Source organism: Diorhabda sublineata, chromosome 10, assembly GCF_026230105.1.
Source record: "Diorhabda sublineata isolate icDioSubl1.1 chromosome 10, icDioSubl1.1, whole genome shotgun sequence".
Taxonomy (NCBI): domain Eukaryota; kingdom Metazoa; phylum Arthropoda; class Insecta; order Coleoptera; family Chrysomelidae; genus Diorhabda; species Diorhabda sublineata.
The window spans coordinates 9,546,113-9,563,374 of record NC_079483.1 but is presented as its reverse complement, the minus strand read 5'-3'; the positions used below and the strand labels follow the sequence as shown (position 1 = coordinate 9,563,374).

The window sequence follows — 17,262 nt, the reverse complement described above, 5'->3', positions numbered from 1 at the left end:
TCAAGTGACAACTTTTTAAAAAGCCTTTTGCAATAAAACTGGAAATAATAAGTTGTGAAATCCAACCAATAACTTCACAAACTACACAGAGACTTACGGTAAAGCATTTATTCACCCTACGGCGGCCATTTTTAAATAGGTATCAGCTGATTTTGACAATTCGATATCGCTCAATTGATCATTTAAGGATACGTGATTTATGACAGGGGCCCTTTAGTTTAGTTTTTCATCAATTGCAAATTTAATGGGGGTATTTCAGTGCACGTGAAAACATATTTTCCAGTGTGTTTTGATAAGTGATGACATCTTCAGGTTGAGATCGCAAACTTTTCAGGCAACCGTCATCAACTTATGAAAAATAAAATCGCTAAAAAATCATATATTACTAGTAGTCGAAAATGAATCTTTCTATATATATATATATATATATATATATATATATATATATATATATATATATATATATTCTTCTTATTAAAGTTGCATTGAATGAAATGCAAAACGCCATTTTGCTTGAGATTGATGTTTTGTTGGTTTTGTTTCCATTTTTATTTAACAATTTTCGTTCGTGCCAGTTTTTTTGCTAAAATACTTTGCTGTGCAGCCATCCACCACTATTTTAAAGGATATGAAAAAAATTTGTCAATTAGTCCAAAGGTCGTCAAGAAAGTCTGGCAACAATGTCACTGAATCTCGAAAAAAATTGACACTTAGTCATTAAGATCCTTAAGAAAGTCTGTCAACAATGTCACTGAATCTGGAAAGGAATATGTCCAATAGTTGAAAGATTGCTAAGAAAGTCTTGCAGGAATGTCACTGAATCTCGAAAAAAATTGACACTTAGTCATTAAGATCGTCGAGAAAATCTGGCAACAATGATAATTTTCATATCAACCTCAATGCTATATTGCCTGTAGTTTTGTTTTATTACATCTCATTAATAATGTGCATTTTTCATAATATATTTAAAATTTTCCAGTCATATATAATGATTATACACATATGAATTCACAACTTTCAATTTATTACAGTTAAATACATATTACTTAACACTACAACCAAACATCATTAAATTTTCATTCCAAACATTTTTTCAACACTTTAAAACACGAAATCTTTCAACCAAATATCACATATTGATTTATACTCTGACAAAAGTTTTTTTTTATGAGTTATTGCACCTTCTTTGTCATTTTTCGTTAAACAATTTGTCATTAAATGAACTTCCTTAACAAATTCTTCTGGTACATCACTGTTCCATATGTCATGAAAATGTTTATTTTCTTCAGAAGGTAGTAACCTACTTAATGTTTGCTCAATAATTTCCTTCGATATTGATTTATCCACGCTCTCTGTCACCATTGGGGGAAGGTTGCTTAACGGCTTTGGTAATGCGGTACCAGAATTATTACTTGTGCTATTCAGAGGAAAAGCTATCCGTTTGTTTGTTATCCGTGATTTTGGTGGTGGATTAGATGCACTATAATTTAACATGGGTGGATCATTCCAGCCTGGAGGAACTAGAAATATGAAAATTAAAATCTATATGTACTATTACAGCTTTTGTACCTTTCGCTTTGTTATCCATTTTCAAAAACCCATAACCCCACAATTACTACGACCACAGATCTTGATTCTATGATGAGGTGTCATGTCAGTTCGCATGTCTTGAACGAAAGTTTTATTTAAAAAATTATATAGTTTTATTGAAATTATAAAATAAAAGGCTAGTGTATGAAAAATATGATTATATGAAACTATCTATAGAGAAAAACTGAAACAAGATGAGAAATACTGTTATTATCAATTAGTATTTTCGAAGGCACGTTAAGTTTGTTGATCCTCAGCAACCTATTTTAGATCTGTGTTGTTGATTCTGGACACGTTCTACTAATTTTTTGAAGCGGGTCTCACATATCTTTAAATACGAACTGGTTTAGGAGTTTTACCGTGATTTGTTGTACTTTTTTGAGTAAATTACAAAATACGATCTACGAAATGAGAGTTTTAAAAGGAGTTTAATAAGCAGTTAATTAAGTTTAATTGTCACTATTTGGTATTACGCATAAATAACTGATTGTAATTTGATTTCTTAAGAAGTAGAAAGGAACCCTGAATGAAGTCGGAATTAATCAATCAAACAAAGCTACTGATGATAAGCCTCAAATGTCATTTAAATAAAATTTAGGTTAGAGTTTACATGATTTTCTTTGAGTATTTAGTATACGAAAATATTTACTAAATGATGCAATGATAGACAGATGATTTAAAAAAATTGCATTATATAGTAATATCACTAAAAAGTCCGAAAGCAACTCCTAAGAGGCGTTAAAATGTTTCTAAAAATATTGCAACATTCGAAACTCTTGAATTTGAAACAAAGTGTAACTCGTCATTATTGTACGCATACTAGGAAAATAAAATCAGTTGATGTAAAAAAAATTGGACCTTTTGGTTGGTTTCTTTTAGTAAATGTATCCAAAAATGTATACGGCGCATAGTTAATATTGAAATTTGTAGGTGATTCCCGCTACAACATTTTCGTTAGGCGTTTGGCAAATGCAAAGAAAAAAATGGAAAGAACAACTTATAGCAGATTTACAAGAAAGAACTGCCAGTCATCCGGTTAAATTACCAGAGGAGTATGTAAAATTTTACTTGATAAAATATGAATAAATAATCAGTATTTCAGTTTGGATAATCTAAAGGATTTGGAATATAAAGCTATCCATGTGAGAGGTGAATTTCTTCACGATAAAGAATTATACATTGGACCCCGTTCAGTGTTGGTGAAAGGTGATGCTTCTACAAAAAGTTCACTCGTATCCGGAAGTGCAAATACGACTCAGGGTTATTTGGTTGTCACTCCATTTAAGTTGGAAAATAGAGAGTAATGCTTTTAGTATTTTTCATTATTGAGTGAAGATTGCTTTTAAATTCAAATATTTTAGTGATACTATATTGATAAATAGAGGATGGGTACCTAATAAACTCAAAGATCCAAAAACTAGACAAGAAGGTCAAGTTAATGGAGTTGTGGATGTAATCGGTATATTAAGAACTCATGAACCTAGACCTAATTTCACCATGAAAAATAGAGAAGGAAGTAACATCTATTTTTATAGGTAAAATTATTTTATATATTGAAGTTGAAGTTAATTGTGATGTTATGTAGGGGAGATGGGGGACAGTTGATCACAAAAATCATAATCTTATTTTATCTATGTTTTACACAATGTGTCTTTCGGTATTTTAAACACATTTGCAGCCATTTTGTAAATGAAAATATCGTATTATTAATTATTTTTGATAATGTTTAATAATAAAACACGTCCATAAAAGGGGACACTTGATCAGAGGGATAGGGAGACTTGGTCACTTCTTCTGCTGTCAATTAATCGATGTTTGCGATCACTTCTGGCCATTTTATCCTGTCTCTGGTGGTATGAATTAATTCGCCTGTAGTGCTATCAAATTTTTAATATTGAGTAGCAACGACATCCTCTTTCTGCCCAATCCCTCTCTTCCCTCTATGTTTCGTTCTATCAAAAGTTGAAGAAAATATTGTGTCCAGTAGTTTCTTCTTCGGTTTTTTCTTGCTGTCCATAGAACTCTCAAAATTCCACATTTTAAAAACCTCCTATCTGTTTAGGCACTTAATTTGGGATACCCATTTAATGATTTCTTCCTTCATTTTTTAAATGATGTTTCCTGTCTGCAGTTTTTCTTGTCAATTAATTCTTGCAATATTTTGTCTTGTTTATTATTTTTTCTATCATTAATTCTGATATTGATCCTTTTCGAATGCTTTAGTTCTTTATTTTGTCTTAGTTTTTCCTGCTATTTCTCTCGGGTACTCATATTCATTGTCCAGTTTTCTACTAAGTATGTTAATGTTTAACCTATTACGTTTTTCTTTTTTGATCTCCAGTTCTTTAATTTAGTTTACTCATTTCATTCTTGCTTCCTTTTTTTAATTCCTAATCATTTTTCCTGCTTGAAATTTATCTTTTCAATTGATCTGTCTGTATTCTCTCTATATGTGTATAAGTTTTGTCTTGTTCATTATTTTTTGACGTTTATTCTTTTATTTTTTCTTTTCCAATGTGTTTGTTCTTCATTTTGCCCACACTTAGTTTTTCCTGCTATTACTCTCAGGTTTCCGTTTCCATCGTCCAATTTTGTGCTGCATATGTTACAGTTGTGTTTCCACACCAATAATGTCATGTCAATAATTTTGTATTCCAGTATATTTTTATTTTACTCGTAGTCTATTTTCTTCATCCTTTTAACTATTTTGCAATTATTATTTCATCTTCTGTACTTTCAATATATTTGTTACTCCTTATTATACAGGTCATTTTAATTTTTGTTTATCATATTAACCGACATCTATTTTAAATTTTTTTTGCTTCTAGATTGATATCTAAGAATATTTTATCTAAAAAATTGAAAACACTTGTATGGATTTGTTATTATTTTAACTTATCTTGAGGTTTATGTTTTTAGAAATTGGGATAATGTAAAACTGAAAGCTAATTAGGTCCCCCATGGGTGAACTTTCGTTACGAATTTCAGCATCACTCTGTTATTTTGTATGGAACGATTACAGAATGATTCATTACACTACACGATAAAATAATTACAAATCTATTTTGAATTCTAAATAAATCTTTCTGCAAAATGAAAATTAGTGATATTTTTTTGTACCACTCATGAATGCAAACAAAAAGTTTCATTTATCATTTTTTTATTCAGGGATTTGAATCATATGACGGCAGTAACTGGAGCTTCGCCAATTTTCTTAGATGCTACCAACGATTTTGATATTCCAAATGGACCTATAGGAGGACAAACTAGAATTTCTCTGAGAAATGAACATTTGTCATATATTTTGACTTGGTTTAGTTTATGTGGTGCTACTAGTTTTATGTGGTATAAAAAGTTCATCAAATAAATAAATAATCGTTATATAGTGTTGAATAAATTAGATTAAGAGTTTCTCGGATGATGTGGATATTTTATTTGGCAAATAACCCAACAAAAAACTGATACGATACGCATTACAAACAACAAAGACACCATAGAGACACCAAAGGATCTACTATGCGAATGTCCTGTTGGTTATAGCAATATAGGCTTAAGTACCTCGAAGGAGTAGGGAATTTGGATGAAAAACACCAGAAAAATAGCTACATTTGAGAAAAATTTGTTTTTTTGAGGTAGAACAACAACACAAAATATATTTTTAAATATACGACGATTACACCGTAGAAAGACTTAATACAGGTACACAATAATCCTTCCATCCCTAACTGGTATTTATGTCCTAATAGTGTACAACTAAATAAACCTCCCCGTTATACTTGAAACACTTTTTGGGAAAAACCAATATACCTGCCTCTTACCTTTTCATACTTATACGAAACCAGGCGAGACGTTTGGAATCGAGGAGAAATTCATTCTGTCCCGGGACATCGAAACGACCAGCCGAGATTTCAACGAAGCTACGCCGTTTCCAGAGATTTAGCCCGCGCGATGTAGTTTAATTTTTGTTTTTTTGATGTATATATACAATAGTATCGAACTTTTTTTTATTTCCGGATATATTTTGTACAAAAAAAACTCAGAGAAAATTGTTTATTTAATTTATTTTCAGAAGGTATAAGATTTTGGCACTAACATCAACAATACCATTTACAATTATAAATAATTTATAAAATTTTATATTATATATTCTCTGTAAAATATAGTGGTCTTTTAAAATATTAATATTCTGTTAATACTAAATAATAACATTGTCCAACAAATGGTATATACAGTGTGTTGTGAAAATATTAGTGTGCAAATTTGAGGTAAAGAATCGATAATATTTATTTTCGATCTATGAGGATTTTAAAATTCAAGAAGACTCTAAAATCAAACCTAAATGATAAATTGATGACATGTGGAGGATATCACAAATGAAACAGAAGAAAAAATATATTTCAATTAGGTTGAAACAGAAAAATACATCAGAGATAGAAAAAAATAATACCAAGTATAATAATCGACAAAAATGTGAAAGTCAAAAATACAAGAAAAAGTGTACGAGGGAGACCAAAGTGACAATAACAAAACAATTTACACATCAGGGATGATAAGAAAGATATTTAAAAAGAAAATCTTAAAATCGAGAGAGTTTCACATTTAACAATAAAAAAACTGATCATCAAGTGCTTGCACAAGAACAATATTGAGACTTTGCAACATTTTTTCTATTACGTTGTGCTAGACTTCCTGGATGTGTATTTTGACTCTGTACAACTTATAAATTATTTTTTACAATACAACCAGTGAAGTTCCAGACATTGGAGTTTAAAGCTACTTCGAGCAATCATTTTTCGTGTTATAAAGTTGGTGAATCTGCAAGTATAATTTTTGTAAAATTGAAACAAGGAAAATGGAGTTTTTTATTGGCACATTTTCGCTCAGAAAGACCTTCAAAAACTAACGAAAACGTTGAAAGTGTACATTTAATTTTGACAGACAATTAGTTAAAGACTTTCAGTGCTACTATCAATAGAATGAACAACGACTCCTCAGGTATATGGCTACCTCGCTGGTATACTTCTAAGGGGAAAACATTGTTCGTGAAAAAATAAATCTCATTTCTTTTTAGGTTTACTACAACTTCTCCAGATTGTAAGAAAGTTTTCAAACCAATTAGAACCATAATTTTCTTTTCTAGAGTCAATTGAAAGTCTTTATACTGTTCTATGTTGAGAGAATGAAGACTATTCCACAGAAAAAATTACACACTGTTAGAAAAAAATTAAGAAAGTGGTTTCCGGTCTAGATTATAAATTTTGATATATAACTTGTACTGAAGAGTCCCGATGAGGCATAAAAAGATCTATAACTTATGATTATTTAATAGAAAACACGCAAGAATGACTAGATGATAAAAATCCATGAATTAGGCCGTCCTTTCCTCCAAATTAATACCAGAGTGACTATTTCTTGTTTCAAATTGTGAAAATACCTATTTTGATAACCTTGATTTTGAAAGTGGTAAAAAAATTGAAAAACGTTTGAGAAAATATATACAATTTGAATTGATATATAAAATGATTTTTTTATCCGCAATCTTGTTGTTTCACCCTCGTATATAGTATAATTAATATATTTTCATTACATCCTGTATAGTTAATTACAATTTTTGGACAATATAATATTTGTCATGCTTTATTTACTTAAAAATTATGAACCTACTTCAACATTTACCTTATAAATAATGTTTTCATGGAAAAAATAGATAATGTGGTATTTTTAACACCCATTTGGAATGTAATGACAATTTTTTAGGAAAAAAAAAACGGTCTGTATTCGAAAAATGATAATTTTAGTGGGAAATTCGAGCTTTTAACAATTTCACCTACCTTGAAATTCTGAAACTTTACTTCTAAATAGGTATTAAAAATAATATTATCTTTAAACATATAAAAATGAAGAATAAATTGGACTAAAATTAATATATTATTATATTTTATATCTTCTATGATTAAAAATTTGGCAACTTTGCGTTAACCGTATTTAAATATATCTTCAATTCTATAAATTAAAATCAAACTTATTGCGTTAAAAAATGAAAGGAACATTGTACTTTAGTAGAAAACGAAATCGAATTTTGATCCACTGAGCATTGGTACAAATACATATTCAATTAGATGGGCACTGGAGAAAATGGTAAAGGATGTACAAAGAAATACCGAACGTAGAGTCAACTAAAAGACTTTATACATATGACATAATTTGATAAAAAATGTCACACTATTAGAAAAAAAAAATAAGCGGTTTCCGGTACAGATTATAAATTTTCATTTATAATTGTGCTGAAGAGCCTCGATAAGACATAAACAGGTCAAAAAAATTTCCATTTTCATTACAACTTATATAATGCAGAATATATAGTGTTACTGTTACGTTGTTCGGGAGAAATAGAACAGAACCATCATATAGGGTGTTTCAGAAGTAATTAAAATAATAAAATAAGACAAAAAACACCATTTTGGAGTTTTAAATATTTTAATAGGTCACGTGCTGCAATGAAAGGAAAGAAAACATGCAAAAACAAAGAATAGTTTGAAATTTGACAAAAATATTTTAAAAATGACGTAATTTGATAACAAAATGTCTCTTACTATTCTATTTTATATTTATTTAAATATAAAAGAATTTGGAATTATGTTAGGATCCTAAAATCAAACAGTATCCAAGTGGTTTCCAGTTTAAATTATATATTTTGAACAAAAGAACATATAACTTGTACTGAAGAGTCTTATTAAGACCTAAACAGGTCTACAAATTTCCCATTTTCGTTTCCAACTAAAAGATATTATCGTAATCGATAATGTCACTGTCATGTTTGTCGAGGTAAATATAACACAACCGAAAAAACATATAGGGTGATTAAGAAGTTATAAAGATAAAAAGAAATGAGACGAAATCATAAAATGACTCGAAGACCAGCAGTTTGGAGTTTTAAATATTTTACTAGGTTATGTGCTGCAATAAAAAGAAAGAAAAAATTGTAAAAGTAAAGAATAGTTTGCAATTTGACAAAAAATATTTTAAGAATGATGCAATTTGATAAAAAATGTCAAGCTATTGAATAAAATATTAGGAAAAGTGACATTTCACATAAAATGTCTTTTACAATTTTGTTTTTTATTTATTCAAATATAATAATATTTGGAATAATGTAATGTGCTGAAGAGTCCCATTAAGACTTGAATAAGTCTACAAATTTCCCATTTTCATAACAAACTAATAAAGTCAATAATGTCACGTTTTTCAGGGGAAATAACAAAAAAATATATAGGGTGATTCAGAATGCAATAAAAGAAAAATGTACAAGTAATAAATAGTTTGCAAATGTCATAATTTATACAGTGATACAATTTGAGAAAATATTGAAAGTTATAAATGTATGAAAATAATAGAAAAACACATAAGACAAGTGATTGCAATAAAAAAAGAAGTACAGACAGTGAATAGTTTACGAGTGATATAATTTGTTAAAAAAAGTATTAAAATTTGAGAAAATCTTGGAAAAGGACAGTTTTACAATTCTGTTTTTATTATGGAATAAGGATCAAATGATATCCAGTACAAATTGTAAATTTGAAACAAAATTTTAATAACTTGTACTGAAGAGTCCTAATAAGACCTAAACGGTTCAAAAAAGTTCCCATTTTCATTGCAAATTAAAAGGTTTTAAATGGAATCTATAACGTCACTGTCACATTTGTCAGGAGAAATATAACAAACTAAAAATAACATTAAAAACTGTTCAGGGAGTGGAAGACTGGTTAGGTTTTGTCTTCTATTATTTATTGAGGAGGGGGTTGTTATATCGTAATTGATTTGGGAATTTTGTGTTCTTAGTTTAATTAAAAATGCCAAGCAACAACAAGCTTCTTCACTAAATGTAAAAAAAATTTGTATTTGATTCATCGCTTATGAACTGGAATGCCTACAGTTATATAATTTTTAAAATTCAGTCAAAACGATGTTTTTATTTTAATTCAAATTAGTTAAAGACTATCTACAACGTAAATCCATAATCCATTGAACATTGTATTACTTTTTCTTTTTGGTCGAAGAATTCCTTAAATTGTTGTTTAAATTATCAGGAGGATGAGGTACACTACCATTTGCGATTCTGAAATCAAACAAAAACATTAGTATTTCATTTACATAAAAAATATACAGTGTAATTCAAAATTAAAGTTTAAAATTCTAGTTAAGTGTATGCACAACTCAAATATAGAGTTATACTGTTAATTAAATGTAATAAACTTGTTCTATTGACACATTTATAAAAAAAAACAAAAAAAAATTAGAAATTTCATTAATACCAACAGTTACTAGCCACTTAAATGATGGAATTTAGAAGGGAAGGAGTAGAAACTGGAGAATATTACCGACCCTCCAAAAAAGTTTATCCACTTTATCAATCAAACCCGAAAAATTTCTAATCGAAATGATACTTCAAGAAAAAATAGATGCTAAATTTTAAATGAATAATGTGGGTTTAGAAGACCAAGATTTAATTTTTGTAATAATGGCTGAGAAAAAGCTTTATCGAACTTAAAAAGGCAGAGTATGTGAGGTGCTACTATAAAAGTCTTCTGAATAGTGTATGGTCTCTTAAAATTCTAGATGACAATGGTAAATCTAAAAATTGACTTTAAACTAGTATGGGGTTGTTTATATTCTCCAAATAAAATAGATGACCGTGGTAACAGTGTTTGGAGACTTTAATATGTAGAAAGCAACTCTAAACTAGTATGAAATTGCTGTACACACTCTAAACTTGGTAATAGAAGTCTGAGGATAAGTTTAATATGCATAGTGTATGGTTTCTTAACAATCTAGTCTGAGGGGCCTTAATCTGTAGAAAGCAACTCTAAGCTAGTATTTATGTTCTCTATACTCTTTCTAAAACATGTTACAGGTGGTCTGAAAGACCTTAATATGAAGGAAAAAAAACATACTGATCAATTGCTCTCTTTACGGACAACCAAACAGCACTGTAGGCACTCAATTTTGTTGAAATCAACTAAACCTGTATGGGATGGTCTATGTTCTCTAAGCACAACTGATGACCACAATAAAAGTATTTTAATGTGGAGAAAGCAACTCTATATACTAGTATGGGATTCCATGTGTCCTCTAAACACACTGAATGACCATTGTGAAAGCAGTTTAAAGGGTCTTAATATGAAGAAATCAACCCTAAGCTAGTAATAAATTGGATATTTTATATAAGCATAATAGATAATCATGGTAAAGGTGGTCTGGGGGGTCTTAATGGTTATTAGATTCAAGTTATTCTTTTATAGCCTGTAAATTGTTTAAGCGAAAAAAAATTCAGTTTTTGGCTTGAAGTTGATAAGTTTTGAAAATTTCAATTTCTGTTTATAAATAACCAAAATCCTGATGTGTTACAATTAACATCAAAAATATCAAATTTTCGAAAAGGATTAAGTAAAATACGATTTAAAAAAAGCGTTTCACCTTGTTTCTCTTCTTGGTACGGAAGCACGTTGGTCGTCCATCCTACCAGATTGAAATCTCATAATTAACGAAAAGAAATCTTCATCGGGGACGGTGGCTCCGCTTTTACTACTATTCGTTGGCGGCGGGGGATCAGTTTCTGCGTCAACGGCGGCGACAGGCAACGGAGATCTCTGATCTTCCAAACGAGAATCTTGACAACGGACTAACTGATCTAAGAAATTGTCATCGGGAACACTGTTTACACTGTTAGAACGATGCGGATCCGACAATATTTGACGAGAATTCGATTGCAAACCTAAAATAAAACGATTAGTTTCTGATATTAACTATCTGTTAATTAGAAATACCAGGTAAATGAGGTAAAGATACTCTCTGTTCGTCCATTCTCTTGCTCTGCATTCCGGCTATCATATCAATTAAATCTTCAGGAGTTTCATTGTTATAAGGAATGTTGTTTGTGTTTCTGTTTTCTTTGTTATCGACAGTTAGAGAACAACGTTGATCGTCCATTCTTTTCGATTGGAATCTGGATAACAGTTCGAAGAACGAATCGTCTTCTTCCCCCACTGAGGCTTTCATGGTAGTTTTTTGAGGCAACGACAAACCCGGCCGTTTTCCATCTGGAGTTAACTGGAATTTTAAAATTAGTGATAAAAAAATTACAATCAAATGTATTAGCAAGAGTGGAATAAAATTGACAACAATGTGATATTGGTTGTACCAAAAAGAATATTGGGGTTCAATATGGTTTTTCATGAAAGATCCCCAACCAAAGGATCAGGATTAAAGCAGCTATTGAACCACAAACATTGAAATATGTTTAATCACCAGCTACCAACTTGGGGTGTTTGGCAACTGTATCAAGTTCAATCAACTGGTAAAATATTGTAGACTGGTACTTATTAGTCAATTAGCTGATTTTTTCCATATGAACAAACAATGGAAACAAAAAATATTTTTACTAAGGGTCTGTGTTAGCAAAAAGTGGATGAAATTATTCTGCAAATCAATAAGTTCAGTGCTTATTTCTGTTGTTGAAGAAAGAATTTTATTTGCAGTATGTGAAGTAGGCGTAATGATGTTAATCAATGATTTTTTATTGGATTCTTTTTTCGGAAATTTGTTTCCACAACTGTTATTATTCTAATTATTACACAATACATTTATTATCTACTGATTTTATATTTTTGAAGGTTGGTACTGCTGAAAACCCTCACAGCAGAAGCAAATATATCATTAGTATTTTTTACTACACTTTAAGGTCATAATCTAGATTTCTTCTTAAAAAAACATTGATCTGAATGAAATCGATGTTTTATTATGGAAGTATCTACCTCAATTACGATCTTTTCTTATTTAAAAACAATTACCATTCATTACTGTTACGTATCTTGTCAATATACTTCTAAGATTTTCTTGTAATGTTACTCTTTCTAAAGTACCAATATTATTTCTTCATTATATCAGTCATGTTGAATTTCATGTATTATCAAAACTTTAGTACCAAACATTCACAAGCTTCTGAATATGTTTTTAAAATTCACTATTAAAACCACATTTAAACATTTCTACATACATTTGTTGTAGTCAGGGGTTCACAAAAACCTTTTATTTTACAATTACATCACAAACACTTAACATTTAACAAAAATTGCCTTGTCGACCATAAATACTATACATACAAAGAAAGAAACGAAGTGTTTATGGTGTTTCTTCAATTCTGCTTCTTTGTACATTCAAGAGATCTTTTATCAACAAGCATAATACCCAATGTTGTTTTGTACATATTACGCTTGTTCTTAAGAGACTTACGTATGTACCTGTAACAGAATTGAAGCACCTACTGTCACAATTACACCATAAACACTAAACGTTATTTCAAGAATGTTGCAAAACAATTTCAGCACTAAAAATTGAACAAAAAGAAGCCCAAGTTATTTTCAGACAAGTTATTCATTTACATATAAAACAAATGCCGTTTGGTTAAGAATTATTTTGTACAAATTACATGCAAGAAATAAAAAATCAGGCAAAGCCACTACCTTAATCAGACTAAGCTGTTCCATGCTTTCACGTCTCACCCTTTGAACATGCGATTGACCTACATTATTCGAAGCATCCGATTTAGTTGACTCTGTATCATCACTCGGACTTTCTGGTATATCTAAAATTTTTTTCAAATCTGATATATTCATTTTGGCTGTAGCTTCTCCCATCGAATCGCCCAACTGAATAAAAAAATAATAACATAAACGTGATTATAAACATTATCACAGATAAAGCATGAATATTAATTAACTTTTTCACTGCGACGCTCTTCTATAGTCAACCCACTTTAGTAGGTCTAGACAAATATTCTGTGATGCTGACTACACCTAAAGTCAGGTACAAGATCTTCAAGCAACTAAAATAAACCCATAAACCCATTCTAATGAATTTCAAGAAAATATCGATAAGATAATAACAGCAGTGGAAAGGTTAAATATCATTTTGGAGTCAATGTACTTTAATAACTTACATCTTTGCTAATTTCCAAATGTTTCTTGGCAAAAGTCAAAGCTTTATCATGATTACCCAATGAAGCGTACGCGTTACCCAATGACCAACAAGCTCTTCCTTCCCCAACTCTATCTGAGAGATTCTGTGCAATCAGAAGATGCCTCAAATGATATTCTATGGCAGCATCATAGTTCCTAAGCAGAGTGTAAGTGTTTCCTAAACTATAACAAGCTTGTGCTTCAATAGCTGGATCACAAAGTTCTTGGGCCAGGGAAAGAGTGCGTCTTAACAAAAAATAAATGTCATTTTTCTATTTATTCTTTATATTTTGAAAGATATTTACTTGTAATGGTGAGCAGCTTCTTCAAACTGACCCATGAAGATGTGAGAGTTTCCTAGATTGCTGTGAGCTCTCCTTTCGGCAGCTTTATCTCCAAACTGTCTGGCTATTGACAATCGTTCTTCGTGGTAATGAATAGCTTGTGCAAAATCTCCCAAAAGGTAAAAAGTATTACCTAAATTCCCGCATGCTCGACCTTGAGCAGCAACATCCCCTAAGTCTTGCATTAATGCTAAATTCTCTCTAGAATATTTATGAAATAGAAAATTCAACATTAAGAATGATATTATAAATTTATAGACATACAATAATAATAAAATATGAAATTACATCTGAAAAGTGTAAAGACTCACTCGTAATATGTTACAGCTTGAAGTAAACAACTTTTCACATCTTCAGGAAAATCTCCTGGATCCTTATTACCAACTCTCCCTATGTGTTTTCCTTTGGCATGATACACATTTCCCAAGTTATAAAGAGCCCTTCCTTCACTTAATTTGTCTTCTAATTCTCTAGACAACTCAAGATGTCTTTTACAACAAACAACTGCTTCATCAAATTTACCCATTACTTTGAGAGTATTACCTAAATTACCTGAAGATTTTGCTTCTCCAAGTTTATCCCCCATTGTCCTTTAAAATAATGAAACAAATAAACCCTAAGAATTCACACATTTGAATATTTTACCTTGCTAGAGTCAAGTCGTGCTTATGATATTGCATGGCTTTTCCATAGTCTCCTAAATAAAAGTATGCATTTCCTAATTGGCTGTAAATGGCGCTGAGAGTTCTTAAATCGTCGGTACCGGCTTGTATGGCAGCTTGAAAAAAAGCCACTCCTGCTTTACAATCGCCAGCTTTACATAAACGTTCACCTTCTAATGCCAATTCCAGACACATATTACCTGATCCATCATACTCCTTAAAAAATTTATTTTACAAACGTTGATGTAATCAATAATACACTTACCTGAGCTTCTCCCGATACATTATCAACACTAGTACTAGACATTTTTATTAAATTGATAGTATGATTCACTTACTAAGAATAATAAAAAATTGTTACTAACAAATTTTTATTTATATGAAATAATTTCAAACACTTGTGAAAATGGAATTTGTACTATTTATGTTTAAGTAAATAGCAAATATTATAGTTGCAGTAACACAGCTGTTTACATTTAAATGTTATTTATTTTTTATTTTAATACTTTAAACAAACAAAAATTGACAATATGAAGTTGACACTAAATGACAGTTATGGGCGTGAAATTGGAGTTAGTCCGTTTGAATAAATTGCTCTATTACACCTATTACAAACAGATGTACTCTGTTCTGAATCAGGCACGGTTTTATATGCAGGTCTAGAAACCAAGCCCATTTTCCATATAGCGGCTAGCAGTGCTATCTTTATACTTATTCAACTATTTTTATATAATTACATATTATCTACTTTTATTTATAACAATTCATTACTTATAGAAATAATAACTATTAGGTTAACACAATTTAACACCATCTCTTGATTACAACGCCGACCTGGCGGCCACAGAGTGAGGTAACTTATCGTCCGTAAAATGAATCCACCTGGCTACCCTTGTTTTCAGACCTGTATGTAGGACCATGGTATCAGGAAAAATTATAGCTTTGTTCGTGGATCTAATCCCGAACTACTTCAGGGAGTCACTAGATTTAAATTTTTGATGGCAACTCTGATTGTGTACTTGTACAGTATCAAAAACATGGATTTTATTCATCCCGTTCAGTCTTATTTTTTACCCACAAAACGATATAAAAGAAAATGTTTTGCATAAAACAAAATTATAGAAATCCATTTTTTGTAGAAATATTTAATTAAATGTTAATTAAATAAAAAATGAAATTTTAATCCATATGTATGCTACACCCTATATATCTAAATTTGATTCATGTCTACGTACATACAGAACAAAGTATAATGTAAATTAAACATGAAAATGAGCAAATTATTTTTATCTCTATCTCATTTTCGAGACGAAGGACGCAAACTGTCTATATATTTTTGAACCATTTTTTTTTCATTCATTTACAAAAGTTTCTGAAAATCAGTTAATTAGAATACAGGTAATACAATCTCGTAGACTGTGAAAATAAAATGTATGTGCAAGGATGTAAAGAACATTGCACTTGACTAAAACAAGCTACGTTAGTCTGGTCAAATTAGATATTGGTTAAGAAAAAATGAAAAGAATGTTTTCAAGAGTAGAAATCAGGAAAACTGGAATAGAAGCAATTCATAGAAGCGTTTAAAATTTAATGGTTTTAACTATGCCTGAAATACTGAAAATTAGAATAGCGTCTTCGAAGTTACATTTAAAATGTAAAAAGTATTTGACAAGCGCCATTTTCATCTAATAGAGTCCCATCTCTATACATACTCGTTTTTACAGTTTACTGTAAAATGATGATTGACTTTATAATTGAAAGTAGAGATGGCGTTATAAACAGAATTTGAGTTCTATAGAAACAATAGTAACAGATTAAGCTGTAATTGTGTCGGTTTCCGTCACGTTTATGTAAAAACCATAGAGTTAATATTAAAGATAAGAGTGGGATTAAAGTGGAAATGGAAAAGAGAGGGAGAGCGTCGGTTTACCACTCTATATTCCCAATTAAAATCAAAACTTGTTCTTCCGTTGACGTTCCCCTACTCGAAACTTCAATGTCATGGCGATCCAATAAGAAAAAAGTAGAGAAAGATAGAGTTGAATAGAACGGTGAACTTTCATTAACCCCACAAGATCTACTTTGATAACATCAAAAATTACAGGAAGTCTATTGGGTCTCTCTCAATATATTCACTTTATAAATTGAGGTTAACATAAAAGAAGCACATTATTTGTTTACATTTTACTAGAAAGTGAGGTAACGTCGAGTAATTTATGATATCAGAAGACAATCTGACAGATTGGATTATGTAGACCGTTCTATGTTTTGTGGAAAAGTCTTTGGTATACCGATGTTCTCTCTCTCTCTCTATATGAGCAGTTCGGGTATACTTGTACAAGCTCCCATACTTCGCTCTATCTATTTTTAATATTAACTCTATGGTATAAACGCGGCACTCAATCAACAAGGGAATGTAACTGATTCGAATTAACTTGCAATCAAATATTTATTTAAAAAAATAATAAATTGAGCTAAAAAATGTACAAGCTTTTGGAAAAACTTGTTTTTGCAATCAAGTATAATAATCTGTATAATTTTTTTAAATTTCTAAAACATTTTATGTATGTATATGTTTCTAAATCGTCTTGATTTCAGGTCTTTCTGTTATAAAATTATTTTTCCAAAAATTATAAAAATTTTATAACAGAA

The 17,262-nt window shown here is 30.2% G+C and overlaps 3 protein-coding genes across 4 annotated transcripts; 1 reads left to right on the top strand and 2 right to left on the bottom strand.

Annotated features, from left to right (window-relative positions):
- Window positions 1–1,003: 1,003 nt before the first annotated feature.
- On the bottom strand, window positions 1,004–1,679 carry LOC130449906 (uncharacterized). The gene is made up of 2 exons (XM_056787979.1): window positions 1,570–1,679; window positions 1,004–1,520 (listed from the first exon to the last, which is right to left on the bottom strand). The coding sequence occupies exons 1-2, from the start codon at window positions 1,586–1,588 to the stop codon at window positions 1,102–1,104; spliced, it is 438 nt and encodes a 145-aa protein (XP_056643957.1). The 5' UTR covers window positions 1,589–1,679; the 3' UTR covers window positions 1,004–1,101.
- A 483-nt stretch (window positions 1,680–2,162) lies between these two features.
- Window positions 2,163–5,521, top strand: LOC130449904 (surfeit locus protein 1). Its single transcript, XM_056787978.1, has 5 exons — window positions 2,163–2,468; window positions 2,521–2,642; window positions 2,693–2,890; window positions 2,952–3,125; window positions 4,759–5,521. The coding sequence occupies exons 1-5, from the start codon at window positions 2,334–2,336 to the stop codon at window positions 4,955–4,957; spliced, it is 828 nt and encodes a 275-aa protein (XP_056643956.1). The 5' UTR covers window positions 2,163–2,333; the 3' UTR covers window positions 4,958–5,521.
- A 114-nt stretch (window positions 5,522–5,635) lies between these two features.
- Window positions 5,636–15,171, bottom strand: LOC130449903 (G-protein-signaling modulator 2). 2 transcript variants are annotated; one of them, XM_056787976.1, is made up of 9 exons: window positions 14,876–15,171; window positions 14,594–14,826; window positions 14,260–14,538; window positions 13,910–14,149; window positions 13,586–13,850; window positions 13,110–13,295; window positions 11,415–11,697; window positions 11,065–11,362; window positions 5,636–9,706 (listed from the first exon to the last, which is right to left on the bottom strand). In XM_056787976.1, the coding sequence occupies exons 1-9, from the start codon at window positions 14,915–14,917 to the stop codon at window positions 9,625–9,627; spliced, it is 1,908 nt and encodes a 635-aa protein (XP_056643954.1). In that variant the 5' UTR covers window positions 14,918–15,171; the 3' UTR covers window positions 5,636–9,624. The 2 variants fall into 2 exon arrangements, with proteins under 2 accessions (XP_056643954.1, XP_056643955.1); XM_056787977.1 differs by having other exon boundaries at window positions 13,173–13,295; window positions 14,876–15,165.
- Window positions 15,172–17,262: the final 2,091 nt, after the last annotated feature.

What these genes read in the sequence shown, in the direction of transcription:
- LOC130449903 (XM_056787976.1), bottom strand. Translation starts at nt 14,917, where the DNA reads ATGTCTAGTACTAGTGTTGATAATGTATCGGGAGAAGCTCAG. An exon ending in GAAGCTGCTCACCATTACAA is followed by an intron (nt 13,851 to 13,909) that starts GTAAATATCTTT and finishes TTTTTTGTTAAG; the next exon opens with ACGCACTCTTTCCCTGGCCC. An exon ending in ATCTTTACCTCATTTACCTG is followed by an intron (nt 11,363 to 11,414) that starts GTATTTCTAATT and finishes GTTTTATTTTAG; the next exon opens with GTTTGCAATCGAATTCTCGT.
- LOC130449904 (XM_056787978.1), top strand. Translation starts at nt 2,334, where the DNA reads ATGTTTCTAAAAATATTGCAACATTCGAAACTCTTGAATTTGAAACAA. An exon ending in CTTTTGGTTGGTTTCTTTTA is followed by an intron (nt 2,469 to 2,520) that starts GTAAATGTATCC and finishes TGAAATTTGTAG; the next exon opens with GTGATTCCCGCTACAACATT. An exon ending in CCGGTTAAATTACCAGAGGA is followed by an intron (nt 2,643 to 2,692) that starts GTATGTAAAATT and finishes TCAGTATTTCAG; the next exon opens with TTTGGATAATCTAAAGGATT.